The sequence below is a fragment of the Mustela nivalis genome (genome assembly GCF_964662115.1).
Source record: "Mustela nivalis genome assembly, chromosome: 1".
Lineage (NCBI taxonomy): Eukaryota > Metazoa > Chordata > Mammalia > Carnivora > Mustelidae > Mustela > Mustela nivalis.
In genome coordinates this window covers 114,468,802-114,484,260 of record NC_139020.1, presented here as the reverse complement: position 1 = coordinate 114,484,260, position 15,459 = coordinate 114,468,802, and the positions used below count along the sequence as shown (strand labels likewise).

General features: G+C 33.4%; 1 protein-coding gene across 22 annotated transcripts in view; it reads right to left on the bottom strand.

Moving 5' to 3' along the window:
* DLG1 (discs large MAGUK scaffold protein 1) overlaps window positions 1-15,459 on the bottom strand; it is a 261,449-nt gene that overhangs the window by 102,701 nt on the left and 143,289 nt on the right. For all 22 annotated transcript variants that reach the window (XM_082699240.1, XM_082699246.1, XM_082699255.1 and 19 more), the window contains 3 exons: window positions 12,455-12,508; window positions 3,951-4,001; window positions 1,157-1,281 (listed from right to left, as the gene is read on the bottom strand). In XM_082699240.1, the coding sequence (XP_082555366.1) occupies window positions 1,157-1,281; window positions 3,951-4,001; window positions 12,455-12,508 (230 nt within the window). The remainder of the gene's footprint in view (window positions 1-1,156; window positions 1,282-3,950; window positions 4,002-12,454; window positions 12,509-15,459) is intronic.

The window sequence follows — 15,459 nt, the reverse complement described above, 5'->3', positions numbered from 1 at the left end:
GGTCAAATTATTAATTTTATATCCAACTGATTTCATTAATCTATCACCTGTCATATCCATATCCAGTGAGAAGGCAAGAAACTGAAGAGCTACAGAAGGCACCAACAGCCTTATAAACAGATGTTATTTTTAACAGACCATATAAAAATCCTTAGTTCTAAAACTTGTGACTCTTACTATATATATATATAGTAATAGTAACAATATATTACTTTATATATATAAAGTAATATATTGTTGGTGTGTGTGTGTGTGTGTGTGTGTGTGTGTGTGTAGTTTGTTGGTATATATACCAACAAACAAGGGCATAGGAAAAGTGCCACAATGTATGGCCTAAGGAAACAACAAAATATGCTAAAGCTATCTTCTACAATGGAACACTGAATTCAAATAAGAGACCAGTATTACTTTCATTCATTCAATTAAGAAAATGTATTACTTTTTTAAAGTTTGCATAATCTTTACTTTTTGTGGTACAGGATACAAATTCAGTTATGTATCATCTCCCTAAGTTTATATACATGTTTCCTACCCAGGAAACAAATGGAAAACATTTTGTGAATACATTTAAAAATACTAAGGGAGTTTGAAGCCACGGGGGTTGGGAGGTTGGGGGAACCAGGTGGTGGATATTAGAGAGGGTATGGATTGCATGGAGCACTGGGTGTGGTGCAAAAATAATGAATACTGTTATGCTGAAAATAAATTAAAAAAAAAAGAATAATAAAATACAAAGGGAATTTTCTGATTTCTATAAATTACGTCACTTTTTTTTTAGAAGATTTTATTTATTTATTTGACAGAGAGAGACAGCGAGAGAGTGAACACAAGCAGGGAGAGCTGGAAAGGGAGGGCTTGGCCCATGACCTGAATACTTTAACAACTGAGTCACCCAGGTGCCCCAAATTGGCTCACATTTAAAACCATCAATCAAATTTATTTTTCAACATGTTATAGTATCTGAGATAAAACTAAACTCCTAAATGAAAAGAGGGAAACAACGCTTAGTGCACAATTATCTCATTCATTTGTTATTGGAACATCTACCTTATATTGGTTTATGATTGTGTTTATTTGTATTGATTCCTTACTCAATCTGCCTAAAGAAAAATACACAAATTATATTCAGCATCACAACACAAAATGCAAAATGTACCGTAATCTTCCATCTTGGGCAGCTGCTCCCCCTGTAATAATTTTGGTAATGAAAATACTTGAGTCATCTCCAATGTGTGGGTTGTCCGTACCTCCTGCAATGCTGAAACCAAGCCCTGAATTTCCCTGTGGATAAAGAAAAAAAAAAATTGAGATTGAGTAAGAATTACCCTTATTGAGAAGTTCCTGTCATTTTAGAACCTACAAACTGTACTAACATGGGGAACATATACATAAAGGTGTCTATGTAGGAGACATGAAGATTCTAAATTAAGAAATATAAGGAAAGCTCTTTTTTCCTCTATGAAGAATTCAAAGGCATTACTTCCGAGTAGGAACTAAATACTTCTGAAGTATAGTCTATTATGGTTATTTCTTTCAAAGTATATGCAATTTGCCCTTAGATCAGTCACCCCTCTGCAGAGGTCACTGATAGGTCTCTTTTTTAGAATGTATCCCACTCAGGTTTGGTAAGGCAAACATTTCTTAAAAAAAAAAAAAAAAAAAAAAAGTAAAGTGATTTTCCCACTACAATTATTTCTGAATAGGTAAAATTAACATTATTTCAACTTTTTAAAAATGGGGTAGGGATGGTGCTTTTCTTTTACTAACCTTGCCATCAGCTGACTTTAAAATGACCAAGTTATATCTGTTAAGTCATCATCTTTGACATTGTTTTTTCCCCATCCCTGACGTCATTAACCAAGATAGCTGAATAGCAAAAGGCATTTTTTAATACTGAAAGTCCAACCTGAGAACTCAATTGGTGAGTTTTCTTGATAACAAAGTCAATTTTGCCAAAGCAGCGCTAGTTTTTACTTGTTTTACATACTGTATTTCTAAGTAGGATTTTCTTTGAAGAGAAGTTTCCACTGCTTCGAAAAAGTCTTTAAAGATAAATGTTCTAAGCAATGGTATTAAAAAATTGTTTATTTTTGCAAAAATCTTCTAACTCTGGCTTTCAGGCAACTCAAATAAGCAGATACATCTGAACTGATTACTTAACTGTTAACTAAATAGCTTAAATACTCCCTCTACTGTGATGTGTTCTAAAATTCTATTTTAATCATTTTTTTGTCTAAACTCTTTTACTAGAGTAAAACTAGAGTTACTAGAATACAAATAATAGGATCAATGTTTGTGTGATGTTACCATGTCATTCAGGAACTCATGTTCTTTTTCTTTGCTTTTTTAAAAAATTGAGATATAATGTACATATGACATTATATAAATTTAAGGTGTACAATATGTTGATTTGAGATATTTTCATGTTGCAATATGATTATAACCACTGCTTTAGCTAACATCTCTATCATTTCACATAATTGTCATTTCTTTCTGTGGTGAGAACATTTAAGGTCTAGTCTCTTAGCAATTTTTAAGCATATAACATAGTATTATTGATTATAATCACTATGCTGTGCATTAGATCTCTAGAAAATAATTCATCTAAGTTTGTAGTCTTTAACATCTCTCTAATTCCGGTTACTCAAGTTTTTTAATAAGTGAAAAAGCAATGTCCATTCCTCACTAAATAAATTTATAAGGCACTGGGAGAGAATGAAAATGAGTAAGATTAAAAAGTTAGAATTACATGTCAATTATATCTCAATAAAGCTGGAAAAAAACGAATTAAAAAAATACCATATTAAAATACATGTACTACGTTATAGTAACCCAAATTTGGGTAGTGGGCAGTAAAGATCTAGCATACATGTAAAAGACCACTCTGGTTTCACATTTAAACAAGCCTAATTATCTAAGATTTCAGTCTTTTTTTTTTTTTTAAGATTTTATTATTTTGATAGAGAGAGACACAGCGAGAGAGGGAACAGAAGCAGGGGAGTGAGAGAGGGAGAAGCAGGCTTGCCGCGTAGCCAGGAGCCTGATGCAGGGCTTGATCCCAGGACCCTGGGATCATGACCTGAGCTGAAGGCAGATGCTTAACCCTGGATTTCAGTCTTAAACAGACATTCAGTTACTTAGAAAATTTTACTTCTGTGAAACACTTTATTTCTCAAAAATGCTTGTCAGGCAAGGTGGCATTACTGAAATCCATCAACATTTGAATGCAAATATTCTTAAGAGGTAACTATTACAAGAAAATTTACACATCTAAATTGTACCCTTAAATTATTTTCTGACTGGGGGAATGCCTAAATTTTCAATAGGATCTTGTCCATTAGAACTATGGTTATCATTATGCTAAAAAAGAAAACTGTTAACAATAAGCACATTTCTAGCATACTAAATACTTTAAATCAATAATGTTTTACATGAAAAAAGTAAAACTTAAAAAGAGAAAAATCTGAGAAACAGACTAGAGGAGTGTTTAAGGAGACATGATAACTACGTGTAATGTAGTATTCTGGAAGGGATTCTGAAAGAGAAAAACAGAAAAACTAAGGAAATCCAAATGAAGTATAGACTTTGGTTAATAATAATACTTAATATTGGTTCATTAGTTGAAACAAATGTATTTCAGGAATGTAAGATGTTAACAACTGGCAAAACTGAGGCCAAGATAAGTGGAAACTTTTGGTATAACTTTTCTATAAATCTAGAACTCTTTTAAATAAGTTTATTTTTTTAAAAAGTTATTAGAGAAGAGCAACATGTTTTAAAAATATCATGGTTAGTTTTATAATATGTGTACTTATAAAAGAAACTAATATTACATAGTTATGCTTTTGAAAAATCTTTTCCCTTGAATTCTGTATGAAAGAGCAGTGTATTTAAAGAATTCTTTAAGCAACAGATTTATGCATAAAATCTTAAGATAATTAAGTTTTTACCCTTTCAAGTGTGATTTCTTCATATTCGTAATCTGCATCAGTGCCATTAACCTGATGGAAAAAAGAAGTAGCACAGAAATTTAGAATATAAAATTTGAAATGTCAAGACATAATTTTTGTAGGATTTATTAATGCAAACCTGTTAAATGTGGTGGTAATCAAATAATCTGACTTCATTTTAATAATTTTAGGTAAAATTTTCAAGGAATAGATGAGCACAAATGTAATTAATGAGTTGACAATTCATGTATTATGACTTTAAAATACAGAAAGGGTACACACAGCATTAATATTTTAAAAAGTTTATTCATTTGAGAGAGAGAGAGTGAATGAGCACATGTGCATGAGCACTGGGGAGGGTCAGAAGGAGAAGGAGAAGAAGATTGCTAGCCCTCCGCCATCCCCCTGCTGAGCAGGGAGCTGACATGAAGCTCCATCCCAGGACCTGGGGATCATGACTGAGCTGAAGGCAAATGCTTAACCCACCGGGGCACCGAGGTGTCCCCATACGACTTTTAATATTATGGAACTTCAACTCTTTTCACTGCCTTTATCCATACATCTAATCAGGTGCCAATTCTTATTGATTTGAATACTTCAATTTTTCTGAAAACCATTAGCTCTTCATTCTCATCTCTACTACCTTGATTCAAGCCTTTGTTAATCTCCTCTGGATTATTGCCAATGTAATAATCCAACACTCAGACTAGTATTCTCTGCTGCCCAAATAACTCTAATGTGTTTTACACTGATGGATCTTTCTGGGGCTCATGTTCAATAACATACTTACTGCTCCTAAACTTTCAGAAAAACTCATACATGGCTCTGTATGAACTGACCTCAATTTATCACTTAGCTTCATTCCTAATATACATAATTCATGAGTGTTACATACCATCAAATTTGAATGATTTGCTCTTTCCTGTACATACCTTGCAAATTTTCACCTCTGCATCTGTTACTTTACTGCTTCCTCTGTCACAAATTTCACTTAAATATTTAATGTCCAAATCTGATTCCCCATTCAAGTTCTTGCTCACGTCTTATAGACCAAGCACTTTATCTTATTCTTTCCAATTTATTCCCTACTCCCTCCTGGAAGTAGTAATTTTCACAGTGAGGGCCACTGTTGAAAGGTAAATAATCCTTGGAATTGGATTAATTCAGGTTCATGTCATTGCTTTAAACATTTTTGATATGAGGTTGTGCAAAATACTTGATAAGTCAAACAGGGATTGTGATAAACCAGATTTCTCTAGATGCCTCCCATCTTCCATCCTAAATGTTCTTTAGCAACATGGCTAAACTATCCTATCATGAAGAGATGTCATCTATTTCTCCTTCCCTTGGATCTAGGCGGGTCCCAGATGAGCTCTGTTGAAAAGACTGTGGCACAAATGATGCTGTGTGGGTTCTCAAGGTCATGTGATCCCTTGTAATATCTGCCTTTGTTTTAGAAGGTACTCAATCAGTTACCCACCTGCCTTTGGCTTAGGTCATGAGGTCCTGGGATCCAGCCCCACATCCAGCTCCCTGCTCAGTGGGGAGCCTGCTTCTCTCTCTCCCTCTGTAGCACCGCCCCCCCCATTATGCTCTCTTGCTCTCAAATAAATAAATAAAATCTTAAAAAAAAAAAACTTAGCTATAATGTGAGGAATATCAAACAGCCCATGGAAGATTCAAATGAAGGAGAATTAAGGCCCTTAGCCAAAAGCCCCAGCTGCATTAACTAGCAATAATCATCAACTGCCAGTCACATGAATGAGACTATTTTGGATCTTCCAGCCTTTTCCAGTGTCCCAGCCAATATGAAGCAGAAGAATATTTCAGTTAACCCGAAAAATTGTGAGAATAATAAACTGTATTTTAAGCCACTGAAGTTTCAGGGTGGTCTGTTATACATCAATAGAATAATGAAACAACAGAATAATGATATCTATGTAAGCTACTTCGCTTTCTTCACCATACTATAAGAAAGCACCCCTACTTCAGGTCCAGTTCAGGGCCCAGGAGTTTTTTCTTGAGGGCCTCTGAAACATCTCTTCTACCTTTTGGGTTCTATGGCTCTAATGGATTCAAACCCAACTGCTACTTTAACTCTCTTTCTTACCTAAATAGTTTTCCTTGTTTTTGAGATTATGTTATGAATGCATACACACACACACACACACACACACACACACACTCTCACTCTCTCTCCTTTTTAAATCTTTCATTCTGTAGGAGTGTGGACAATACTGACTCCATCTTTGGCCCTCCATCTTGTTCATATGTTTTGCTTGATGACTTCTGGGCACCCCAAGTACCATGGCCCTTGGAGATTAATATACATGTCTTAGAAATCCCCACCACGGCCTGGATATGGGGAGGCTTGCTTTGGCCTCCTACAAATCTGGTTAAGAGACAATATGGTCTTTCCCCTCTCTGACAAACAGATGGCACCACAAAATCCAATTAAAGGTTAGTGGTCAATTAGGTGCAAGTGAACCCTTTGATCTCACTACAATGCTCTTCTGCAAGTCCCCTCACTCTACAAAATCTGTGAACCAAGGTCAGACTTCATGGAGAACAGCCATGCAGCTGCTGACAATTTGGATTATCCACCCAAACCCACCCTCCTCTGACGGTAAGTTATCCTGAACAGAACTGTGTAAACTATATGGAGCGGCCTATTTCATTTTTTCATCTCAAAGTGCCTTCTCAGTTTAGAGAATATTTTACTGTCCCTCCCCGACCTCCTAACAGATTTCTATGCATCTAAAATGCAGGAGGTTTATACATATACATATCCTACCAACTTGACTGGAAGTCCTTTTTTTATGAGAAAAATAAAACCCTTATCTGCAGCTATACCACTTTCCTTATTCTAAAGGTTATCTATATCACCTTTATTTTTCCTTGCTCAGACTTGCTAAAAGTGTCAGTCCTTACCAAAGTAGTTTTAATACTAATTAATCTATCACATTCTGTGCTATTACTTTCTGCTTTTATTTTTATCAATTCTTTATTCTTTCCTTAGAATAAAGAATTGATAATTCCTTATATAGAATAAAGAATTTTTTCAAAGCTTCTTGAGGTGAACACCCAATTCATTTATGCTGATTACTCTTCTCTTTTTAAAAACATCCATTAAAGTTAATAAATTTTTCTCAGCAAATGGCTTTGGCCAAATCTCAAAACTGCTACACTGGGCTCTATTTCTGTTCATTTGTTTATTTCCAAATACTCTGAAATTTTATTCTGGAAAACATTCCAACGTAAGTGTGCTTATATGGCCCTTTTGGTGTTTATTTGGTGTTAAAATTTCTATACTGTGACCTTATGATTTCTGTTTTAAAATATTTGAGATTTTAACCATTAAGCCTTCTCGAAAGGTAAATATATGGTAAATATGCTTAGTGCTTAATTTAATGCTAAGTCATTGAGAGCTGGTGAGGATTCCAGGTAACAGAGTGATCTTAAAAAGGTGAAAAGTGAGAACAGAGGGACTCTGAATGACTTTAGTCTTAAACCCTCCATAACTTAAAACTGTCTGATAATTTTGTATATAAAAATAATCTGATAACAACTTTAAACATACTCAAACTGGGCTTCAAAATGCTAAGAGTACATTACCAAAACTACAAATTGCTCTGTAGGTAGCACTTCATTAACAGTAAAAGTGAAAAAAACAATGGTGCTGTGGTATTTTTAACAGCAATATGTTTTCCAGCAAAACTACAAAATGGTTGGTTTGCTTAGTTTTCTTTTTATATCTTTACAAAATATGGCTTCCAATAGGAATGAAATACTTGACTAATATATTATTATATAAGGTTTATTACTCTCAATTAGCAGGATGGGAGAGGTGTAACATGGGAATAAAACCAGAGGAGACTGATCTTTAGGCAAAATGAATATATTATTTACAAAATAATTTTTTCTTCTTTAAAATTATGAGAGCAGATCTAGAATACTTCCTGAGAACTGTCATTGCTAGTATTTTCTGGGTTTTGAATTTAGGCCCATCAACAAAATAGGATTGTGTAGGGGATCAAAGCTGGAGCAGAAACCAGAGGTCGACTGGGGCCTGACTGTAAAAGGTCTTGAATGCTGTAGTAAGCAATGAGAAATATTCTTGAAAGTTTCTGAGCATCAAATAGATTTAAAAGATTTTCCAGAAAAGGAGCTATGGTAGTATGGAACAGATGAAGAACAACTGGAGAAAAGTATACTAGTGAAAAAGTTATGGCAGTAGTCTGCATAAAAGGCACAAATTACAAAGACATTTAAGAACATGGATGGAACTAGAGCGTATCATGCTTAGCGAAATAAGTCAAGCAGAGAAAGACAACTATCATATGATCTCCCTGATTTGAGGAAGTGGTGATGCAACATGGGGGCTTAAGTGGGTAGAAGAAGAATCAATGAAACAAGATGGAACTGGGAGGGAGACAAACCATAAGTGACTCTTAATCTCACAAAACAAACTGAGGGTTGCTGGGGGGAGGGGGCTTGGGAGAAGGGGGTGGGATTATGGACATTGGGGAGGATATGTGCTTTGGTGAGTGCTGTGAAGTAAACCTGGTGATTCACAGACCTGTACCCCTGGGGATAGAAATATATGTTTATAAAAAATAAAAAAATTAAAAAAAAAAAAGAATAGGTGGTAAATTCTTTTTTTTTTTTTTAAACATTTTATTTATTTATTTCACAGACAGAGATCACAAGTAGGCAGAGAGGCAGGCAGAGAGAGAAGAGGAAGCAGGCTCCCTACAGAGCAGAGAGCCCGACATGGGACTCGATCCCAGGACGCTGGGATCATGACCTGAGCTGAAGACAGAGGCTTTTAACCACTGAGCCACCCAGGCGCCCAAGGTGGTAAATTCTTAAACATTTAAAAAAATCCCAACATTTATGGAGAAAAAACCCTATAAAGCTATAACTAAGAGCAACTAATCTAAAAGAAACTTGACCAAGAAAGAAAATCCGATTATATAACATATGTCTAGGTTAAGTTGTATTCCATTGATCTATTAATTAAAACTCTGCTGTTTTAATTAACGATGTCTTATAATATATTTTATTATTTGCTGGGGAAATATCTCACAATTATTTTTATTTTAAATTTTACTTGATTACTCTTGAGTTTTTACTTTTTTATAAATCAAACTGTTCAACATAAGTTTCTGTGATGATAAAATGTTCTATCATCTGCCTTGTCCAATACAGGAGGTTACTACCCACATATGGTGACTGAAGTGGTTAGTACAACAGAGAAACTAAATTCTAAAACTCTTCCTCTTTTTCTTATCCCTTCTCCCCTCTTCCCCACCCCCCTCCCTGTACCCCCAACTGCTCTCTTTTGGGGGGTTATAACTGGTCCTAGACCAAATTCATCTGGGGAAAATGATCTCTACATTGTCTTCCTGCTCAGCAATAAGATCTGTTCTCTGCTTACTTAGGTATTCTTTGAAGCCATGAGCAAAGTTTTATAGTTTTCTTACTATAAACTCTGTAATTTCCTGTTAAGCTGACTGCTAGGTATTTCATATTTTTGTTGATAGATTTAATGGAATTATTTACAGTTAGTTGCTGCCAGTATACTGAAAGAGCACTTATTAATTTTTAACCTGTAAAAATTTTTTCTTTTTAATACAATTTGTTTTAATTATGGGTACATACATGCCATTAAGAGGCAGAGGAAAATTTATAACATGTCCTCAGTTCCTTATAGGCCCAAAGATTTTCATTTTTTCATCAGCCTCTACCAATATATCTGAACAAGACCGACAAATCCATTACATAATCAGTATAAGACTTCTCCAAGGGAAGATTTAAAAATAAGCCTAATCTACTAATTACTTATTGTTTAGGCTCAATTCAGTAATTAATTCCTAACTGTAGATTAATATATTGGAAGTAAAGATTTTATCAACAGTCATGTGACTCATAGTTCCTATTAATGCATAATTTCAGGCAAATAAAAATATCAAAGTCTATACCATCACAAGGTAAGAACCTAAAAAGAAAAACGTAATTGGGAAGAAGGAAATGTTCTTCCTACTGAAAAATTAACAAAACTAAATACAAAAGTCTTAACCTCAAAGAATGTACTTATAAGATTTTATTAAACAATGAACAGCAATGTTTTCAGTTGATTTAAAAATATTGGCAGTTATCAATTGTCTTATATATGGAAAAAGTGAAGAAGATTCTAAGTATGTAAGAAAACTACCAAAGTCAAATTGAATGAATTCTCCTAACCTTCACTATTTGTAGGATACCTTAAGGGAAAAAAAAAAAGAAAAACAGATGAGAATTTCACCAAATTACTTCATTTCCATCTTATTACTGAAACCAATAAGAACTCAGAATTTTTGTTTTTAACTTGCCTTCCGTTAATACTTTTCACTATATAAAAAAAGAGCAGGAATGCACAGAGACCGAACTAACCCCAATGCCAATGAAATTGTATCTACTAATACTAAAAACTGAGTATAATACATCATACTTAACAGAAAAAGATTGAAAACTTTTTACCATAGATCAGGAACAAGAAAAGGATATTTGCCCCCAATACTTCTACTAAACATTGTAATGGAGGTTCTACCCAGGGCAATCAATCAATCAATCAATCAATCTGGATTATAAAAGGAAGAAATAAAACTATCTCCTTTTGCAGATGGCATGGTCTTATATACAAAATGTAAAGGAATCTACACAAAAACATTAATAAATACGTTCTGTAAGGTTGCAGGAAAGAAGATCAAAATCTATTATATTTCTAAATGAATTCCTAAAAATCTGTTATATTCTAATACACGAGCAATGTAAAATCCATAAATAAAATTAAGAAAAACAATTCCATTTGCAACAGCATTAAAAGAGCAAAATACTCAGGAATAAATGTTAAGTGAAAGAAGTTTAAGACTTGTACACTGAAAACTAAAACATTACTGAAAACAAAGATGTAAACAAATGGAATGCCATCCTGTGTTCATGGATTAGAAAACATCTTATTGATAAGATGGCTATACTGCCCACATTTACCTACAGATTGAAATCAATTCCTATCAAAATTCTAGCTGTCCTTTTTTTGCATGAAGAAATTGACAAGCTGATCCTAAAATTCATATAGAAACACAAGAACCCAGGATATCCAAAACAAACTTAAAAAGCTGCAGGACTTATACTTTCTGATTCCAAATATTACAAAGTTACAGTAATCAATACTATGTGATACTGGCATTAGGATACACATAAACATCACTAGTAGAGAATTAAGAATCCAGAATAAACCCATATATTTATATTTTTATATATTTTTGAGAGACAGAGAGTGAGCAAGCATGCATGCAAGCAGAGTTGGGGGGAGGTACAGAGAGAGAATTTTTTTTTTTTAAAGATTTTATTTATTTATTTTACAGACAGAGATCACAAGTAGGCAGAGAGGCAGGCAGAGAGAGGAGGAAACAGGCTCCCTGCGGAGCAGAGAGCCTGAAGTGGGGCTCGATCCCATCCCTGGGAGAATCTTAAGTATGTTTCTCATTCATAACCAGGGCAGACACAGGGCTGGATATTAATGAATGTGAGACAGAATCAAGAGTCGGATGCTTAACGGACTGAACCACCCAGCTGCTTCAGCCCATATATTTATAACTAACTGATTTCCTACAAGATGTCAAGACCATTCAATGTAGAAATAGTCTTTTCAACAAATGGTGATGGGACAGGACAACTGGTACCCATATGCAAAAGAATTAAGTTGGACCCTTACCTTCCACAACATACAAAATTGACTCAAAATGGATCAAAGATCTGAGTGTAAGAGCTAGAACTATAAAACTCTCAGAAGAAAACCTAAGGATCCTCATGACCTTGGATTAGGCAGTGTTTTAAAGTATAAACTGAAATCAACTATTTAAAAATGGGGAAAAAAGAACTTTTATAGTCTATAAAATTATGTACCATTTGAATGGGGGAAAAAAAAAAAGCATAAAAACTACTTCTACATAAACATCTTCCAAAGACATTTTCCTCTGGAGTAAAAAATGTTGGATTAGGTTCTGCTGTTCCGGGTGCTTATCTTTAAGGGCTTTTTAACAAAGTAATTTTATAGAGAAGTACTACTCAATTCAGTATGAAGTTATATAACTAATATCTGAGTATACATATAAACCTGGATACTAAAAATCTAGTCACTCAACTAGATTTCTAAAATGACTGAATATATGGCACTGTGTAAAGACCATTGGTCAATGATAGCCTTTAGTGAAAACTGACCATTTTAATTTAAAAATAAACCATAAATTTCTATTTCAACATTTCTGCTTTACATTAAGTATGGGGAAAAAAAACAATCAAGAAGTATTGCTTTCATGTACTTTAACAATTACAGATCAGTGAAAGAACAACACAAGTACAATGTGTTAAAGAAAATGAAGCTGTGATCTTTGTATATGTATCAAAAACTGAACATGAAAAGAATTATTATTTAAATGTGTGGAGGAAATTGGACTTACATAAGTTGACGTTTCCAAGCTCTCTGTGTTCACCAGTACTGGAGGAGGATTTGCCTTAAAGAAAAGTATTGTAAATGTGTTACCTTAACAGGAAAATTGACACATTCCATATCAACATTCACAAATGTCAGAAGCAAATGAAAGATCTGCTATTTCTTAAATTATAATTTTATATGAGCTTTCCATATGTTAATCAGTGAATCCAGTTTCCAGCACCAGATGAAAAGAATTAAGTATAAACAGTTAAATTTGCTTTTGAGAAATAAATTATTTCTGCTAAAACAGACATAATTTTCTTAACATTTGTAAAGAAGTTTACCAGTCTTCTTAAAAAAATCCACAAATATGCTTTGCATAAGAACTCTTCCCAGGTTGCTCAGATATCATTAGCTTTTCTATTCCCAAGTATACCAGGAAGATTCCAACTTTTATCACCCAGAAAAAAATTCTATTTTCAGTTGCAATTATTGCTTACCACCTGTTACCACTCACAGAATAACAAGAGTCAAAAAACCAAAAGCAAAACAACAGCAAAAAAACCAAGTAGGATAAATATGTCTGATTAAGTATGGATTGAAAGAAGCTTGGTTTTCTGGTTGACCTGGAAATTATTCTGTAGATGAAATAAAATTTAAGGAATAAAATGCAATCAATACCAAATGAAAAACATATCAGAACATATCATGAACATACCAGAAAACTGACATGATTCCCCTCAAAATTATCTTTCTCCTGCATATTTAAGAGTATAAAAGTACCATTTCAAATGACATTTTCTTAGAATTAAAAAAAAAAAAGACTATCCTTTAAGCCAATTTTAGGAGGTATGTTTATGAACACTAATAATTCTGCTATTCCAATTAACTAAAGAACTAAACATAAAAAATGTGTGAAAGAAACATTATACACAGAATAACCATTTTCTTCCAAGTGTATGGGCTTTCCTAAAAGGTTCAAATATTTTACACTATTTTTGGCAAAGAACTAGATCTGGATGATATGATAAAATGCTTAAGGACAACACAGTTGCATGGTTAAATAATTATATATTATGCATTTAGACTACATGAAGCAGCAGGTTAAAAATGAGAAACCTTATTATATATAAACATGACATTAACTACTTTATATGCAGGTCCTACCTTTGACTGTAATAATCTACCTTCAAATAATTTAGTGAAAACCAAACCTAATAAATACAAATACTATTTGTTTTTCAAATTTTTAATTTAAATTTGATTAATCAACATGATACAAATACTCTTTGTATGATTATTATTTAAGTAAAAGTAGTCAACTTACAGACATTTGAGATTTTATAAATATCTGAAATTATCCAATGACCCATAGAGATTCCTCAAATTGATAGTATTTCACTTCAACAAAAAAATTAATGGTACAACTTCACCCCATTTTGTTTAAGCAATTACAGACGATGACAAGAAAGAAAGGGGTACTTAAAGTTACAAAAGAAGTTACATTCTTCAAAAATTATGGCAACAAAGCCTTTTGCTTCCCTCTGCCCATTTATTAACAAACATACAGTGAAAAAAGTTGTTTTTTACCATCATCGTTGTACAGAAGTTATCTTTTGATTCTAGTCCTATAAAAAGTCTATTTGATATTGAAAAATACAAAAACAAAATGATATAAAGTATTAAACTTACTTCAAAATAAAATAATGACAAAGAGAGGACACAAATGGGAGGGATTATGGGTCATATGAGCACACGCGAGTTAATGATTTGTTATAGTTTGGTAATGAGTATATGTGAGAGTTCACATATTAATTAATTCACATATTAATAATTTAATAGTTCACAATTAATAATTCACATATTAGTTCACATATTAATAGTATGTGAAATAATAGTTCACATACTATCCCTCTACATGTAAGTATTTATTTTTAAATATCTTATTTATTTATTTGACAGAGAGAGAACACAAGTAGGCAGAGCAGTAGGCAGAGAGAGGGGGAAGCAGGCTTCCTGCTGAGCAGAGAGCTCCATAAAGGGCTGGATCCCAGGACCCTGACATCATGATCTTAGCCAAAGGCAGAGGCTTAACCCACTGAACCACCCAGGTGCCCCAGTATTTTTGAAAATTTTAATAAAAAGTAAAGCAAAAAAATTATATTGAGTCAACTGCTCAGTTTGTAGGAGGTTAATAACTAAGGCAGTTGTAAAATACTATAGGTCAGAGTTGCTATTAAGTTATTAGCATTCACACCATAAAGTTGATTTTAATTTTCAAGCTCTGTTCAAAATAAAAAATACAGACTAGTGAAATAATTTGCAATTTTGACTTGAAGAACATGGTAATATACGTACAATAAGTTATTTTTAGATGTATCTTTAGAATTAACATGAGTGAGTGATCATACTTGAAGGGAAATGATGGTAATAAAGAACATGAAATTGGACAAGAAACAAGAGTGTTCACATTGAGGATTAAGCAAGAATTTCAACCAAAAGTAATGTCAGGGTAAGAAAACCTAGCTATTTTAAAAAGACAGGTCATAAAAAATAGTCTCGAATAAGAGCCTATATAAAGAAAGCTCAAGAGGCATGATGTCTGTCTCAAGTCTAGTTGCCTAAAATAAAGATGAATTAAGACATTTAACTTGGAACAAACTATACTTTTACTTAATAATAATTTACTTAATTCTATTTTTACTTAGTAATTTTACTTCATTATATTTGTATTATGAAATACAGAAATGTTTCTGAGAAAGTAATACTCCCTAGCTCTCCAATTTGGAGGAGGTAGGAATGGAAATAAATGGGTAGGACAATCTGAATGGGTTTGGAGGGTATGATACACAATTCAGAAAGACAACACCCTAGAAACAAAGTTAAAGAACAGGGTACTTCTATAGGAAGCAATGCAGAAAAATTTGGCCCCAGAAAGCACATACTTTGAAAAAGCTGAGGTAAAGAGTACTAAAATTAGAAATGGTAGCAAATCTGGCTAGTTTAAGACCTTGGGATCTGTAACTGGGA